This window comes from Vulpes vulpes, chromosome 15 (genome assembly GCF_048418805.1).
Source record: "Vulpes vulpes isolate BD-2025 chromosome 15, VulVul3, whole genome shotgun sequence".
NCBI classification, from domain to species: Eukaryota; Metazoa; Chordata; class Mammalia; order Carnivora; family Canidae; genus Vulpes; species Vulpes vulpes.
This window is the reverse complement of record NC_132794.1, coordinates 48,633,271-48,649,747: the sequence shown is the minus strand read 5'-3', so window position 1 is coordinate 48,649,747 and position 16,477 is coordinate 48,633,271. Positions and strand designations below refer to the sequence as shown.

The 16,477-nt window shown below is 52.9% G+C and overlaps 1 protein-coding gene across 7 annotated transcripts in view; it reads right to left on the bottom strand.

Annotated features, from left to right (window-relative positions):
• Window positions 1–4: 4 nt before the first annotated feature.
• MAPKBP1 (mitogen-activated protein kinase binding protein 1) overlaps window positions 5–16,477 on the bottom strand; it is a 52,059-nt gene continuing 35,586 nt past the window's right edge. For 2 of the 7 annotated variants that reach the window (XM_025998516.2, XM_072738353.1), the window contains 27 exons: window positions 16,070–16,240; window positions 15,115–15,252; window positions 14,682–14,864; window positions 14,430–14,447; window positions 13,943–14,103; window positions 12,724–12,913; window positions 12,013–12,159; window positions 11,621–11,796; window positions 10,761–10,852; window positions 10,365–10,490; window positions 9,932–10,002; window positions 9,674–9,795; window positions 9,320–9,395; window positions 9,097–9,208; window positions 8,853–8,916; window positions 8,464–8,598; window positions 8,111–8,247; window positions 7,846–7,901; window positions 6,257–6,493; window positions 5,673–5,839; window positions 5,287–5,432; window positions 4,986–5,183; window positions 4,733–4,817; window positions 4,190–4,476; window positions 3,380–3,967; window positions 2,881–2,966; window positions 5–2,411 (listed from right to left, as the gene is read on the bottom strand). In XM_025998516.2, the coding sequence (XP_025854301.2) occupies window positions 2,184–2,411; window positions 2,881–2,966; window positions 3,380–3,967; window positions 4,190–4,476; window positions 4,733–4,817; window positions 4,986–5,183; window positions 5,287–5,432; window positions 5,673–5,839; window positions 6,257–6,493; window positions 7,846–7,901; window positions 8,111–8,247; window positions 8,464–8,598; window positions 8,853–8,916; window positions 9,097–9,208; window positions 9,320–9,395; window positions 9,674–9,795; window positions 9,932–10,002; window positions 10,365–10,490; window positions 10,761–10,852; window positions 11,621–11,796; window positions 12,013–12,159; window positions 12,724–12,913; window positions 13,943–14,103; window positions 14,430–14,447; window positions 14,682–14,864; window positions 15,115–15,252; window positions 16,070–16,240 (4,197 nt within the window). In that variant the 3' untranslated portion in view covers window positions 5–2,183. The remainder of the gene's footprint in view (window positions 2,412–2,880; window positions 2,967–3,379; window positions 3,968–4,189; window positions 4,477–4,732; window positions 4,818–4,985; window positions 5,184–5,286; window positions 5,433–5,672; window positions 5,840–6,256; window positions 6,494–7,845; window positions 7,902–8,110; window positions 8,248–8,463; window positions 8,599–8,852; window positions 8,917–9,096; window positions 9,209–9,319; window positions 9,396–9,673; window positions 9,796–9,931; window positions 10,003–10,364; window positions 10,491–10,760; window positions 10,853–11,620; window positions 11,797–12,012; window positions 12,160–12,723; window positions 12,914–13,942; window positions 14,104–14,429; window positions 14,448–14,681; window positions 14,865–15,114; window positions 15,253–16,069; window positions 16,241–16,477) is intronic. The other 5 variants (XM_025998518.2, XM_072738355.1, XM_025998517.2 and 2 more) reach the window with 3 other exon arrangements.

Sequence of the window (16,477 nt, the reverse complement as noted above, 5' to 3'; positions counted from 1 at the left end):
AGAGTTAACAAACGATTGTGTTTATTGACGAGTTCATACATCATTACAAACGGACGAGTTAAAAACGGCCCCTGCCCCGTGAGACCTGGGGAAGAGGGAAGCGCCAGGGCCTGGACAAAGTATAAAAGTTATAAATAAGGGGGGGTAAGAGTTCAAAACTGGATCAGGGCAAATCTGGTTGGGGGGGCGGGGGGGGGGGCGGCAGTTGCCGGTGGCCTCAGACATGCAGAAAGGGGCGGGCGTTGGCCGACCACAAGACCCCCCCTTCCCACCCAACGCTCAGCTGTGGGTGGGGAAGGGCGGCCACCTTCTCACAAATCTAACCGGAGTGTATCTCCCTCCTCTGAGGGACTGGCTGGCTGAGGTTCAGAGAGAACCCAGCCCGAGGGCCAGGCCTGAGCCTTTTTGGGCTGAGCTGTGACTAGCGTGCCAGTGGGGGGAGTGGGAGTAGACTTCCGACCCTCACCAAGGGCAGCTGTAGGACTTCTTTGCAGTTTGCATATGCAGGTGGTGGTAGTACTGAAGAGTGAAGGTGAAACAGGTTTCATCTGTGCTGGGGCATGCCTGGCTGATGCAAACAAGAGCTGGGCACTCTACAGAAACCTGTTTTTTTCTAAGCTTCTACCTATAGAACCAGTAGGGATGGCCTGTCCGTGGAAGAATAGCTTTTTCTGGCCCAAATCTCCAGGAAAGCTACCCAGACTTACCTGAGGCAGAGGGAAGCAGTAGGGCCCAGAGACACATGTTCTTCAACCTAACTCAACAACTCCACTACTTGGTCCCACTCTACCTGCCCTCTGTGCCCTATATCCATCCCCTTACCCCTAATAACTGCCATTCTAATTCTAATCTACCCCCTTCCCCTCTACCACGTACCTGTCCCACCTACCACCTTTCCTGGTGTCTCTTGACCCCTTCTGCAGTCCCATGTGCCTCTCCCCTCCCCTCAACTTCCGGTATCTAGAGTATCCTGGGTGCCCAGCACTGCCTTTGAGGAGGTTCCTTCCACCCAAATCAGAAACCCACAAGCCATCTCATATTGACTAGGTTGTGGACACCAAGAATCCAGAATTCGGGCTAGCATCCTTTTTGTGTTCCTTGATAATTCCACATGAGCCAGGGTGGTAAAGCAGGAGTAGTACAAGAAGGGAAACCAGGCACACATCAGCCAGCCAGGTACTCTAGCCATGAACACTCGTGTGTGTGTGTGTGTGTGTGTGTGTGTGTGTGTGTGTCGACTTCATCTGTGGCCAAGGTCCTTAGAGGTGGGCTGGTGCCCTGTAAACCTTGAGGGAAGTTCTAACACAGTCATCTCTCAGGATGCAAGCAGAAGGTAGCCTCTGGGTCTAACAGCCTGCTGGGGATCAGGGCCGGGCAGATAGGGAAGACCAAGGGGCTGAGAAAAAGAGGCCAGGGCTTTGTTTGCCCAGCAGAGGGCTTTACTGTCCTGCAGCAACATCCCACAGCTGTCTCCACAAGTTCTGGCCAGGAAAGAAAGGGGGGTGGTACAGGGAGAGAGATAATGCTAGGGCTCTCTTAAAGGGAGAATGGGAGTGGAATGTGGAGGCTCAGGCCTTGATACCACTCAAGCCTCCTGATGGCTGGAAATGCCCTGGAGGGCTAGAGGGCTTTGCCTTTGGGAACTGCCAGGAATTGGGGAAAACAGATAACCCCTGCTCTGGCAGTCAGGGGAGTGCAGCTGGTATGGGAGGGGAAGTGGAGGTAGAGGTGAAGCTCCGCTGTTGGCTGAAGGGCACTGATACCACATGGCCTCTCACTTCCACCCCACTGAATACCCTGTGTGTGCTCCACCCCAGGGAGCTGATCCCTGCAGTAATTTCAAATGGCTTCTAAGAAGAGAGGGCCAGCCCTTCCCAATTTCCCCCAGATGGGGCAGGCTGCCCTTCTACTCCTCACAGCACCAAGATGACAAAGATCCAAGACCTACCCTGCATGAGCCACTAGAGGGGCTGTGGAGGCAGGATTTCCAAAACAGTGAGGCAACAGTCAGGGAAATAAATTAATAAATACAGGGGCCCCATGAGAAGTAGCTGGGAAAGCTGCTTCCCCTCTGAGCACTGATCCCTGCTTTCCACTCCAAGTATCCCCACGGGTTCTGGAGAGTGGAGCAGGGGTTACAGTTTGGAATAGGGGGAGCATTCACTTGGAACAGGATTCTGAAACTAGAGTCTGCGTTCCATGCGCCGCTCCACAGCCCGAAGCAGCAGCTCTGAGTATTGCTCTAGCAAGGCCTGTGTTTGCTCAGCCCCCACAGCCCCAGGGCTCCCGCCTGGGCTGCATAACACTGCCCCGGCCAGGGCCTCTAGCTCCTGCCGTACTGAAGAGAAGGTGTTTCTGAGGAGCTGGGTGATGCGACTTTGCTCCGCTGAGGGTGTCTTGCAGCCAGCCACCTGTAGGAGGACCCAGGAAGTAAGTCAGAGGAATAGTGGAAGAACCTCCTGTCAGTGGATATACAGAGGGGAGGGGCCCACTAGGCTCTAGCCTGCCCCCAAAGAGAGCCCTGCTGGACTGTCCCCTATGTCTACGGTGGCCAAATCATTTTTGAATATGACAAGGGCTACTGTTAATAATTATACTGGGACAACAGGCATAAACTGCGATGGTCCTAGGACAAACTAGGACCTATGGTCTCTCCACTTATACCCCTCCAGTCAGGAAGTCTCCAGCTCTTAGAAAGGACCAATAGGTGCTCAGTTCAAGAGGCCTGGCCTGGCTTCTAACTCCCTTGCCTACTCTGCCCAGGATGTTCTTGATTGCCCCACCCACCCATCTGTGGAAGAGCCTTATCATGGTTGTTCTGGGTCCTCAGCTAGCACTCCTGACATGCTGTCTCTCAGACGGTGGGCACCCAACACGTACCAAGTGGTAGAGCCGCATAGCCTGGCGCATGTTGCTCTGGAGCTCTGCCACAAGTTGTTCGCACTGCTCCAGGCTCACTGCTGGCTCTGGGAGGGACACGTATAACTCAGGCCCAGCAAAGCTGCCCTTTCAGGCCTCCCCTCACAACCCAGGGGCTACTGAGAGCAAGAGAGCCCTACCCCCAGAATGACACCCCCTCCATTTACCCACAGTCCCTTTTTCCCAACACTGCTCCCCAACACCACACAGAAAACAAGGTTCAGAGGGGAGGGCCAGCCAAGAGGCCAGAAGGCAAGGGAGCAGGAGGTCACAAGGAGATCATGAAGATTGGTGGGAGTGTCTCACCATCAGGGGTGTGACTTATGGACCAAGACAGGAGCAGACAGGACGAAAACACCAGAGGCTGGACGCACAGAAATGGGATGGAGCCAGAAAGCAGACAACAGAAACAGGAGAAAGAGGACGGGGTGGGAGATGAAAGCTGGGGAGCTGTGCACACCTGAGTCCTGGCTCAGGGCCCCTGGCCTGGTGCATTCCATGGGGCTAGGAGTCTTCTCAGGGGGTGGGGGCTGCAAGTTCTCAGGGACTCGGAGGAGGCTGCTGACCGGCAGTTGCTGGGCACAGGGGCTGTTGGGCCCAGGCTGAGCCTGGCACTCTGTCCTAGGCTTGGCACCCTCCCCCAAACAAGCCCGCCTCTCAGATGTACTATGAGCCTTTCCTAGGCCCATTGAGGAACCAGGCTGTTCCACCTCACCAGGGGCCCTGCCCTTGGTAGCAGGTGAGAATGTGGCCAGGGTAGGGCGATCCGGCAGTGGCTTTGGGATGTCCAGGACCAGGTGAGCCCTGCTGGGCAGGGCTAGCTTGCTGAGCGGTGAGACTCGAATGGGAGCAGGAGCTTGAGGTTCAGCTGCCAGGCCCAAGTTCTCCCCAACAGAGATGCTGCGGGAAATCTTGGCCATGGAACTGGTGGTGGGGTTCTGGTAGGACTGAGGCCGAGACAGATGGCTGTCAGCCTGTGGCAGGGAGTGCAGGCCCTCCTGGGCTTCTGTCTCCCCTAAAAGCAATGGGCCTGGTGGTGGGCCCTCATCTGCAGAGAAGACAGACAGACACAAGTCAGATGGTGAGGAAGGCATCCCAGGTGCTAGGGCCCAGCTCCCTAGGAGTTGCTGTGCCCTGCACATACCAACTAAGGGACACCCAGTGGCAAGCAGAGTGATACATCAGGGCTAAATCAGGCCCTCCTTCCTCTAGCATGCTCATGTGCTCCATACTCCCCACACCCTGGAGTTGGGCCCACCAGGCTCCTCACCCTGCAGCACCAGACTCTGCACAGACCGAGCTTTCTGGAGTCCACCTAAAGGGCTGCTGGCTGCAGCCACTCTCTTGGGAGCCCAGCTACTGTCCAGGTTGAGACGGCGTCGTGGCAAAAGCACAGGAACTGCCTGCTGGGGGCCGGCATTTCCAGAGGAGGTCTCTGCCTCTGGGGGTGCTCCTGGAGGACTGGCACCACTGCCTCTTAGTTGCTCACCCGAAGCCTGCAGCATCTGGACTGGTCTCGATGTCAGTGCCAGGCTTGAAGAATATGGGGACAGTTCCCTACAGGGAGGAAATGTGGAAGAAGGCCCAGAGAAGGCTGAGGAGTCCTTCCTGCCAAGACGGGGAAAAACTCTCACAACACCAGAAGCTCTAGGAGAAGGGCAGGCACAAAGCCAGGCACAAAGCCACTTGTCCCAAAACTTGAGAGTGCAAAATACTCAGCATGCTGCCTCGACTAGCCCTTTGGAGAGTGCTGTGAGGTCAAGTGAGCCACAGCTCCTTGTAGAAGAGTGAGAACTGCTGTAGGGAGAGGTACCTGAGCGGGGGAGTCTGTACTTGCAACAGGAATCGTGAAGAGATACTCTGAGACTCTGTCCTCTCTGGTACCCGGACTGGGCCCCCTACCAAGGAGACAGAAACCATGAATTGAAGCAAGCCCTTGCCCCAGATTCAGCCTCCCCTAGAAGGAAACCCTAGGGCATGGCCTGCCATTAGACCCTCCCTCTCAGCCAGGCAAGGAAGGAAGAAGGGCAGACAAGAGTGACCATATACTGGCCCTCTGACCACACCTGGAGCAGCCCCATTGGCCAGAGTCTCAAAGTGCTGTTTTAGAAACTGCTCCTGGTCTGGGGTATGGGGACTGCCCTCCTGCAGCCCATCGGAGCCAGTGCCTCCCTCTTCTTCCTCCTCTTCCTCATCACCATCAGCTGGCTCTTCGAGGTCTGAGGAAATGCCATCCACACTCAGGGGCTCCGTGCTCTCAGAGTCTGGATGTGGGGAGGGGAGAGAAGCATCATGCTGCACCCACCCATTGCCAGAAGCTCCACTCTCACCTCAGTCTACTGACCTCCCTCAAAGCTGCGGCCTCACCTTCATTGGGGTGCTCAGGACTGGAAAGCCGGCTGCTGCTATAATCCACAGAGCAGGCACTGTCAGGACTGTGCTTCTCGGAGCCCCTGCTGCCTGGATACACTCTTCCCAGGGTCCCTCGGGATGGAGCCTGAACCTGAAACTCACTTCCAGGAAGGTGAGCAGAGGAAAGAAGAGGCAGTTAGCAGGACTGAGCAGCCTCACTAACACCTGGCTTCTTTCTTCTCCCCAACCTGGAAGTGGGACTGGGGATGTGGCAGGGGCAAAGTGGTGAGCGAGCCCTGAGGAACCTGAGCCAGTCCTCCCCTAACTAAGGAACACTCAGGGAAGGGAAGTCTGGGAAATACCGCATGGCCCCTGAGGTCTGGTGAGGGAAGGACCCTTGCCTGGTATCCAGGGTGGGGCTGTCACTCGGCTCCGGGTAGACAATACCATCTTCGATGGGTGCAGGCTCCAGATCTTGGGCAAATACCCCTTCCTCTTGGGACAACAATCGAATAATGTGGGGACAGGAACAGGGTTGGGAGGCCTGAGGCCGAGGGGGCTTTTCGTTCTGGGAACACACAAAGAGGCGTTAACTGAGGTTGCTAATGGGAAAAGACGTGGAAGTGGGCAAGGATTTGATGTGCATCAATTCTGAAGGAAGCTGAATATTCCAACCCTGAGGAGATTTCTAGCTAATGTTCTTGAGTTTCTTGTATAACTATAATCTGTCATACACCAGGCTGCCAACCTCTAGCCACCACTTAATATGATGAGCCCTGCAAGAAACCTGGCCCAGGACAAAGGGTACCACCCCAATCACCAGACCATACAACTTAGCCAGTGTGAACCTTTGCAATCCAGGTTACCCATGTGCCACAGGAGCAGAGCAAGCAGAGCTGGTCCAGTGCTCAGGCCCCAGATGTTGGCATAAGGCTGGCTAAGGCTGCTTGGAGATCTCTAGGCTGCTAGGAGAAAGCCGGCTCACCTGGCTAGTATGTGAGGTCTCAGGGGCCTGCTGACCATGCTTCCCAGGACAAGATGGGGTCATGGCCAGCAAGTCTTGGCTAGCGCCTCGAGGGCTTGGGGCCATTGTCTCTAGCTGCCGTAGGTCCAGCATGGAGCGGACACTCAGCTCCACACCCGGCTGAGCCCAGCGGCCCCTTCTTCTGGGTCCTTGGTTGGCTGCAGGCACTGGGGCCAGGAACTCCACCGTCTCCTGTGCCTGATGTGAGGCAGGGGTGGGGGAGTGGTCACAACCACCATACAGTAGTATCAGCGAACACTAATAGATCACTGTGTGCCATGCACCTTATGTACACGTATTCACTCATTTAATCCCCACACCCCTATGAAGTAGGTTTTACTATCCTCATTTTTATAGCTGGGAAAACTAAAGCACAGTTGGCTTAGGTAATTTATCTAGTCCCACGGACAGCGAGTGGCCTGCTTGGTTGAGGTTACAACTCAAGTAGTCTGGCTCCAGAGTTCATGCTCTTAGCTTCACTCTACGCCCTTAGACCTTCCAGTCTCAGCCTTCACCTGGTGTCACAGACATCTCACAGCTGGTAATCTCTAAAACGTCCCTTATTCTGAGGACAGTCCCAGGTCTAGTCACAGCATCAAGGACAAATCAGTAGTCCAACCTTGAGTCCCTGGCTTGGTCAGAAGGCACTAGAGGCCCCACAACACCACCAATCCAAGGAACTGCTACTGACAAGGAAGGTGTTGCCATGTAAGTCTTGACAAGGCATAAGTGAGGGCTGGACTGCTGTGGGACTTGCACAGACAGCCTTTATCCTTCTGGCTGCTCTGAAGTAGCAGCCCAGTTACTGGTCCTCTCATGGCCCTTTCCCTCTAAATAACTGCTCTGGAAGTTCTGACCTCACCCCCAACCTAGAGTCTTTAGAACTACAGTTTCTCAAGATTTCCACTCTTTGAAACTTTGATGTTCTCGAACTTCAGGTTTTTAAAAATATTTTATGTATGTGTATATATATTTATTTACTTATTTGAGAGAGTGTGCACACGTGCATGCATGGGCACAAGGGGGCGGGGCAAAGGAAGAGGGAGAGGGACAAGCAAACTCTCCTCTGATCCAGTGTGGAGCCCTAAGCAGGGCCCAACAAGGGACCCAAAATGGGGGCCCTTGGGGCTCGATCCCATGACACTGAGATCATCACAAGCTGAAACCAAGAGTCAGACACTTAATAAATGAGCCACCCAGGCGCCCCCCTTGAACTATAGCTCTGTTTGGCTCAGGCCCCCCTTGTCTACTCCTTATCTCAACCTGTTCTTCATTCACATTTACTCCCAGGCCCCCCAGGCAGCTGAACAGATGGAGCACTTCTTCTAGTGGTGACTAGCCTTTGCAGGCCACCCCACCTGGCCCACAAGAAGGAGACCCCTGAGGCTTCATCATCCCTAATCTGGGACCAGCCAAGCTGCTCAAACTCTCCCACAAGGCCCTTCCTTGGACACGAGGGGTACGACATGCAGGCAAACCCAGAGAGACCTGCTTTTACCCTCCTCCAGCCCTGTGACCTTGGAAGGGCATTTTTAACAATGGTGACTCACCCGACTCATCTCCCAGTGGGACAAGCTTCGGGGCAGGGCTGGGCTGGGCACTGAGGCTAGACAGAGACAGGCAAAGCAGTCAGAGAGAGTGTCTCCTGCCCACACACCCAGAGCCCTGGCACTGCACCAGCTCATACCCCTGGGTGGCCACAGTGATGCTCTGGTTTCCTCGGCTAGCCCTGCTCTCCACCCCCGGCCCCAGAAAGGGCATGTAGCTACTGTGCCAAGTGGTGCCTATCTGGCCCTACTCCAGACATCTACACACCTGGCTCTTTTTTGGTACCCTTGGCAAGGATGGGCAGAGCTGGAAGTTCTTCTTCTTCGGTGCCCTCATCTTCTCCCTCTTTGTCACTGTCTGATGACAAAGGTGGTCCAGGAGATAGCATCGATGGCGCCTCGTGCCTGAGTCCAAGACAAGGAAGGCCATGGAGAGAGGAAACTCAATGCAGGAAGAGGAACAACCTTCATGGGTCTTCAGGTAAGAAACAGGTGTTGGGCGATCCAGAAGTCAGGAGGTACAGGTGAATGGCAAGTCCAGAGCGAGAAGGGGAAGCACTGAGGCAGCAAGCAGTCTGGATGGCCACCCACCACTAGCCCATATCCATACTCTGTTCTCACCTGTTGGGGCCTGCAGCTCTTTGGGGAGAGGATGGTCCCTGCTGCTTGCCTCCACGCTGACGCTGGCGCAGTTCAGCCAGACGCTGCCTCATACTGATGGTCATCTCAGAGCTCAGGCGCCACACAAATATACAGCTGGGTAGAGCCACAGAGGCGGGTGAGGGAGAGAGAGGTTAGGCCTCTGGAGTGGAACCCCACTAGTTCCCCTTCTCTATGGGTCAGCAAGAAGACCAGAGCCACCCTCCAGTGCCACATCAGGCCCAACCAAGAAATATCCCTGCTCAGCCCTATTTCCAAGAGACATCACTAATGCAAAGAGAGGGGAGGGGGAAAAGTGTGTGTGTGTCTCAGGAAAAATCTGTATGTCAGGGAAGTGGGCTTCTGCTCACCTGTCTCCTGACACAGAGATGAGATGTTTGCAGTCATTACTAAACTTCATGCCAGTGACAATCTCTGTGAGGAACAAAGAATATGGCCTCTGAGCTTCCCTAAAGTCCCAGCCAAGCCCTGTCCCAACAGTGGAAGTGGATGGTTGGTTGGAAGGGAGGGGCAGACAGCTCTGCTAGCTCCCAAGAAAGTAAAAGAAGAAAGAGTAAAATTCCAGCAGTAGAGTACTGGGGCAACGACACTCACCTGAGTGGCCAAACATGGTGGCCACGCACTCGCCTGAAGAGAAGTCGAAAATGGAAAGGTTCTTGTCAGAACAGCTGGTGGCAATGTAGATCCCCGAGGGGTCTGTCTGCACCTAGGGATGGGATACACAGCTGGCAGAGGACAGGGCAGCACCAATCCCTTTCCACCTAGTATATCTATCATTCCTTTCTCTGGCCCAGGGGAATTCCTCCTGGGCCCTTACCTTAATCAGAGTGCCGTCCTCACCCTGTGACCCTTTAAACAGCTTCTTTTGCTTCCCACTGCTGATGTTAAAGATCCTGTAAAGAAGCATACTCTTGCTCACAGGAGGAGGCCATGATCAAGCACAGCTGGGTGGCAGAGACCCCTGCATTCAGTCCCAGCCCTGTTTTCTCTGGGAGCCACTCCCCAACACCAAAGGGGCTACACCACCTCTCAGGTATGGCAAAGTGCCCTGTAGGTTCAAGGGGGCACAAAGACCTGGACAAAAAGATAGAAGTGGGGAGAGAGCTGCCTAGAGCTGACCCCCTCAGGCATGAAGGAATGCAATCAGATGGTTGGAGAAGAGGATGCCCACCGAATATTTCGGTCCTGGCAGCCAATGGCTGTGTACTTCCAGCTGGGCTCCACATCCATATCATAGAGGGTCGTCTTCCGTACCACATGGTGTGTCCGTGTAAACTGTACTCCATCTCCAGACTGCAAGGGTAGAGCGTGTGGGCCCAACAGACCCAGAGAGCCCTGCTTTCACCCCCCTTCAACTCTTACAACCTCAGCTGGGGAAAAGGTAGAAACCCCTACCTCCCAACCATTTAGGGAAGCGCCATACCCTCACCTTCTGTGCAGTGCGGAAGTAAATGCTCTTGTCTGCTCCACAGCTGATCATGCGGACTTGCCCATCGCTGGCTATGGAAGAGGGGGTCCTAGCTCTTCCCACTGCTTTCACCACAAGGGGGCCAGCCCTTCCTCTATTACCCCACTGCTGAGCTTTCTACATGACCCAGACAACTAATTAAATCAGGATGCTTCTCTCCAAACCTAAGCTAGCCATTCTCTATCCTCAGGCAAGCTGTCTGCCTGAGGGTTCCCTAGACAAAGAGTCTACATTCCACTCGCCTTCCTGGCCCCAGGCCTCCTAGCTGCTGTCCAACACCCCCCTGTGACCTGCACACCCTCCTCATGGAGGCAGGAGGCTGGGGGCAGTTGGGGTGGGGATGGAGGATGTTAGTGGTAGGTGGCAAGATGTATCTCAATTGCCCTGCCCCCACCTGCAAACTTGACAGCAGTGATGGAGGATGAGTGCTCATCCAACGTCTGCTGCAGGCTATACTCACGGCCAGCATCTAACACATGGATGAGCCTGTCCCGGCTCGCTGATGCCAGCAGCTTCAGACCTGGGGATGAAAGAACTCCATCAGCCTGTGAGTGCCCAGAGCAGGCCTCCATCTGGGCCCAGCAAAAGGCCCACAGGAACTGAGCCCCATAACTCTAAGCCAAGTGAACCATGGAACAGGAAGGGAGCTGTCCTCTAAACCCACGAAGACACCCAGTGCTTTAAACAATGTTCAGTCCTACATTCAAGAGCCAGGACAGATGCAAGTGGCACTAGCAGGACTAGAGGAGCCCTGTGCCACTCTGGGCTAGATACTAGGCATCCTTCTTACCTGTGTCTGGCTTAGAGTACTCCAAGCACAGAATTTCTGAGTCATGGGCCTCTACCTTTAGCATCTCACTCAAGGACTGCAGCTCATGCACCCTACAAAGGTGAGTAGAGGGAAGAGGTCATTGCCAGATTACAAGCAGGAAAGACTCACCCTCCATCCTCTGCTCTATCTTCTCCCTCAAACCTGTTTTTAAAATTACATTTTTATTTATTTTCGAACTATTAGGCATACAGAAGAGTGGCATTGAGTACAGAGATTTTCCATGTTAACAGTTCAAATATCAGAACCAGGAAATTTCCGTTGGTACAGTGCTATTAATTAAAATTTTATTTTAATTTCACGTTTTTCCACAATCTTTTTTCCTGAATTCAGGATCCTATCAAGAGTCCAAACTGTACTTAGTTATAATTTCTCCTTAGTCTCCTGTAGTCGGTGACAATTCAATCTTTCCTTAGCTTTCATGACCTTGATGCTTTTGAGGAGTATTGCTCACTCTCCAATACTCTTGGGAAGAGTACTGATGACTCTGTCCTCTGAGTCTGCCTGGTGTTTCCCCATGATTAGACTGAGTTTATGCATTTGGGACAAGAAAACCAGAGAAATCATATTACATCCTTCTTAGTGAGTCATATTATGTACAGGCTTTGTGATCCTGATATGGGGATGCTAAGCTTAATCACATGGTTAGGATGGTTTCTGCTGGGTTTCTTCATCATAAAGTTGTTATCTTTCCCTTGTATATAGACATCTTGTTCCCCAATCATTTGAGCCAATGTTTCTAAAGCTCTGTCCTTCAGGACCTCACCCCCTCCAGCCTGCGCTGTGGGAGGCAGTCAGGACCACTTCAGGCCTGGCATTACCTAAGCGTGCCTACACGGTCCCCAGAAGCTAGATGCTGTCCGTTGGGGCTGATACACACAGAGCGGATGCCCACACGGGGATCCATCAGGGACGTGTCGGCTTTGTCTCCTCCAGGCAGCTCAGTGTCCAGCAGGGCCTGAGTGTTCCCATCCACATAGATGATCTTAATGAGGTCCTAGTGGAGCAGGCCAGGAAGGGAGGTGGATAAGGCAGGCCTGACCTAGTACAGCTGCAAGGGGGAAGAATGCTGGACAAGATAAACCCCTGGCCCGAGGAGCCTGGCCAAATCCAAGCTGGGCAGATCAAAATCTGGGGACCCAGTTCCTGAGAAGGAGGTATGAAGGCTGAGGGGATATGAGGCCTAAGTATGGAGTTGGTGCCCAAGGCTCACATTGCTGAGGATGTTTCGGTGCAGGGTGGAGCCGTGCACTCCGGAGCTCTCCGTGTTCCACAGGCGGATGGTATTGTCTGAGGAACAGGTGATAAAGGAACTTGGGGGAAGGCAGGCCTGGTTACTGTCCTTCACTTCGGGGTAAACCTGAGGGCCAGAGGGAACAAAGTCAGCTCTCCAGTTAGGGGGCAGTCCTTTACCTGCCTGAAGACATGGAAGAGAGCAAGGTTAAAGAGAGAACACTGGCTGGCACTTAGCCCAGTGTTTGTCACATGGTAAACAAGCCATTATATCAGATACTCTCTATAATCACTACAGGCAAATCACTTAGCCAAGCATCCTTCCACGTCTCCACTAATATCATTTCAATTAATTCTTAGGACAACTAGATAAATCAGATACATCAATCTATAGTTCAGGAAATTGAGATTGAAGTCAGTAACTTGTCCAAGATCAGCCAGTTTAGGATGAGGCAAAGCTAAGGAGAGACAGGCATACAATGGAAGAAGCCTGAGATACATAAGCACTAAAATTCAAGCTCACTCCGTGGGACCCATCTGAAGATTTGTGGATACACAAGAATGTTGCTGGATAAACAAGGAGGCAGCAGGAATGTAACTTTATGCTCAGGGATCCCCAATTCCCACCTCACATAGTACCCCAGCAAACCTGGTCAGTCCCAGGCCAAGCCAGCCCAGGCCACATACATACCTCCACACTCCAGACGCAAGAGGAATGATAGAGAGCCGAGTACACCTTGCCCACTTTTTTGGGGTCCCTCACATCCCAAACATAAATGCTGTGGTCGTTGTATACACAAGACAGCCACTGATTGGTAGGATCAAAGGTCAAGGCAATGGTATCTGGATACCTGGCGTTGGCCACCCCAGAGAAGAGGCGACTGTGGGGAAGAGAGGACAGGGCAAATAATGAGTAAAGAGCTGATGAAATGAAGGATTGGGGGTGCCTGGGTGGCTTAGTTGGTTAAGTGTCCACCTTTGGCTTGGGTCATGATCCTAGGGTCCTGGCATCAGGCCCCGCATCAGCTCCCTGCTCAGCGGGGAGCCTGCTTCTCCCTCTCTCTCTCCCCTCCCTCCTGCTTGTGCGCACTCTCTCAAATAAATAAATAAAATCTTAAAAAAAAAGAAAAGAAAAGAAATGAAGGATTGAAAAGAATGAAACAAGCCAAACCACAAAGGAAGGAGAGTGAGCATGGCAAGCCCTCTCCAGACCTGCAGGGGGTAGTAACTGCTTGAGAAAGAAAAAAGCAGCTTCTGACAGCTGTCAGTAGGGAGCTAATCTGACACTGGCTGTTGGACCATCGTGTTCTCATGAGAAACACAAACAATGCCAAGAACATCAAAATCAGACGAGGTAACTCTGTGGCCATGACAGTCGAACAAAAGCAAGACACACCTCCCCACCCCCCCATAATCGTGTCTGAGAGTGAAGATAAATGCACATCACTGTACAACAAACCATTAAAATGACCAAACATTTCCATTCCCATCTATCGTGATTGACTGCTGCTTCTTTACCAATTTCAGCTCTAGCCCCATACCTTCCCTTCTACCTCGTAGATAAAGATTATTAAGATATCCAATTGTGGAACTGCCTCAACTTCCTGACAGCACCTAACCAGAGCAAAACTTCAATCCCTGGAACCATTCCTAAAATCACCGAATTCAAGTCCAGATCATACAATAAGCTCTAACACCCACTTACTGAGAAACTCCCTGGTTTCCCACAGTGTGAGGTCTCCTCAGTGGCAAACAGTATCCATTAACCAGATTTGTAGGTCTACAGAGGTGTTCCTCTGGCAATCACTGGGGCACTGATACACTCTTCACTTTGTTTCCTGAAGCACAACCAGGGAAGGCTGGGCCCAGAGTGAGGATCTGAGTGGAGGCAGCAGACCCACATAGCTCACCTGGCCTCAGTGACGCTGGCAATGTCTGTCCCCAGGGCATGGGGCCGGGGCAGTGTGCTGAGGAAGTGCAGGTTAGAGGGATTGAAGAGGCGCACGGTGCCATCAGCACAGCCACAGAAGATGTAGTCTTGGCTCACAGAGATGCAGTGTGCCACAGTGGTCTGCAGGCAGAGGGGCTCAAGTCAGCAAGGGTCACCTGCCCAATCCCTCCATAACAGTCTCTTGCCAAGAGGACAGACCAGCCGAGGCAGGAGCAAGGAGAAAGCTGCCCAGCTGCTCTGGCCTGAGCCCCTCAGCTGTTCTCTAGAGATGCCCCTCCCTCCAGCAGCAGGTGGCCAGAGGGCCCACAGCCACGTGCAGTTGGGGGATGGGGGCCAGGGACCCTTCTAAGGCACAAGAGGTTTTGACAAAGAGGACAAAGTAGAAAGAGCCCAGCAAAGAGAAAGAAACAGCATGAGAAAGACAGGAGGATCTAAGCACCACTTACTGTGAAGCTGTCTGTATTCTGAGCAGAAGAGGGAAGCAGGGAAAAGAAAGGTGGAAAGAGAAAGCAGAGAGGAGGGAGTTATATAGATCTCCATGGAACTAGGCCAAGTTCTGGCTCCCCCAAACTCCTCTCTCCTGCAGTCTCCTGCATGCATGAAGCATGAGTCCCCTGCTACAGAGCCAGAAGCATCAGATCTCCCCTGAGCTGACACATGGGCAGCTAGCCCCTACCCATGGGGCCAAAGGTGCTTACTCTCAGCTCCACCCACTTATCCAAAAGCCTCCTGTCGCTGAACTCGCACAGCAGCCCCGAGGATGTGATGCAGAAGGTGCTGTCGGCCTTCTTCCCTCGGCCACATGCCACGTCAGTGAACAGGTTGTTCCGAAGCTCTCCCAGCAGCCCCGAACGGCCTAGCAGAGGCACGGTGGCATTCACCTGTGGAGATGCACCACTGCTGCTGCCCATCCACCCTGGAGCCTGCCCCAGCAAGCTAGACCCTGGGGAGAGGGAGGAGGAACAGCAAGCACCCCCTCTCTCTCTTTGAGACCACTCCTCAGCCCACACAGCACCTGGCTCACCCAGAACTTCTATACAGCTGCTGAGAGGGGCCCAAGTGATACAGGGTCTCCCGGGGAGGGCCAAGCAGGCTCTGGCCCTATGGCTCCATCCAGCTTCAGCAGCTTACCTTTGAGGTCTTACTGTCATCAAGGTACCAGAATTTGATATGCCGGTTGCCTGCAGTGACGAAGTAGCTGCAATCTTCAGAGAAGGACACTGCTGTCACCCGACTGGACACCTTATTGGAGGCCACCACAATGTTTTTCTGGAGGGAAAGCCAAAGGAAGAATCAAAATTGTGCCCCTTGGGGCTAAGAAGAAAGAGGCCCAGAGGATGGAGGAGGGGCTAGATAGGATCTGCACTTTAAAAAAATGGTCCTTGGGCAGCCCAGGGTGGCTCAGCAGTTTAGTGCTGCCTTTAGCCCAGGGTATGATTCTGGAGACCCGGGATCGAGTCCCACGTCAGGCTTCTCCCTCTGCCTGTGTCTCTGCCTCTCTGTGTGTGTGTGTGTGTGTGTGTGTGTGTGTGTCTCATGAATAAATAAAATCTTTTTTAAAAATTTAAATAAATAAATAAATAAATAAATAAATGGTCCTTTCGGGCAGCCTGGGTAGCTCAGCGGTTTAGCGCCACCTTCAGCCCAGGGTGTAGTCCTGGAGACATGGGATGAGACCTGGGATTGAGTCCCGAATCGGGCTCCCTGCATGGAGCCTGCTTCTCCCTCTGCCTGTGTCTCTGCCCCTCTCTCTGTGTGTCTCTCATGAATAAATAAATAAAATCTTAAAAAAATAAAATAAAATAACCTTTCCAAGATTTTTTGGTCAGAAAAAGAAGGGAGAGAGAAGACTTTCTTTCTAGAAGAGTTGAAGAGATTCCTTTCTCCTGGAGATCCTCAAAGACATAAAGCTAGCCAGCTCCCTTCTACCAACACACTTAGCTACACAGTTGCTTTTTTCTGCTTCAGGCTATTTTCTGGAATGAGATCAACAGAGTGAAGGGGTTCAAATCAGCAATTTCCTGGCTTCCCAACTGGCCCATGAACCCCCATGAGGCTGTCAGGCCAGCCCACCCAGTCCACTCACCTTCCAGGCCCAGACATTGACGATCATGTCATGCTGGTAGCCCACAGAGACAATGTACTTGGCGCTAGGGGAGAAGGCCACACAAGCCACACCATACTTATGCTCCTGCAGCTCTGCCACCTGGCTATGCTCAGCCACATCCCAAACACGCACGGCAGGCATGTGCCCACTCTGCAGGGAAGCAAGAACTAGAAGTGAGGGCAGATGCATATAACCTCCCCAGGCCTTTCAGAGTGAGGGCCCTTATCTCCCCAACTACTACACACAATCTCTCTAATGACCCTTGGCCAAGAGTCAAGAACAGAGTGCTATACAGGGCAAAGGTTTAAAAAAAAAAAAAAACATGATAAACATCTCAGGACAACAATGATTATCTGGGGGAAAATAGCCCCAGATTTTGTTCAATAT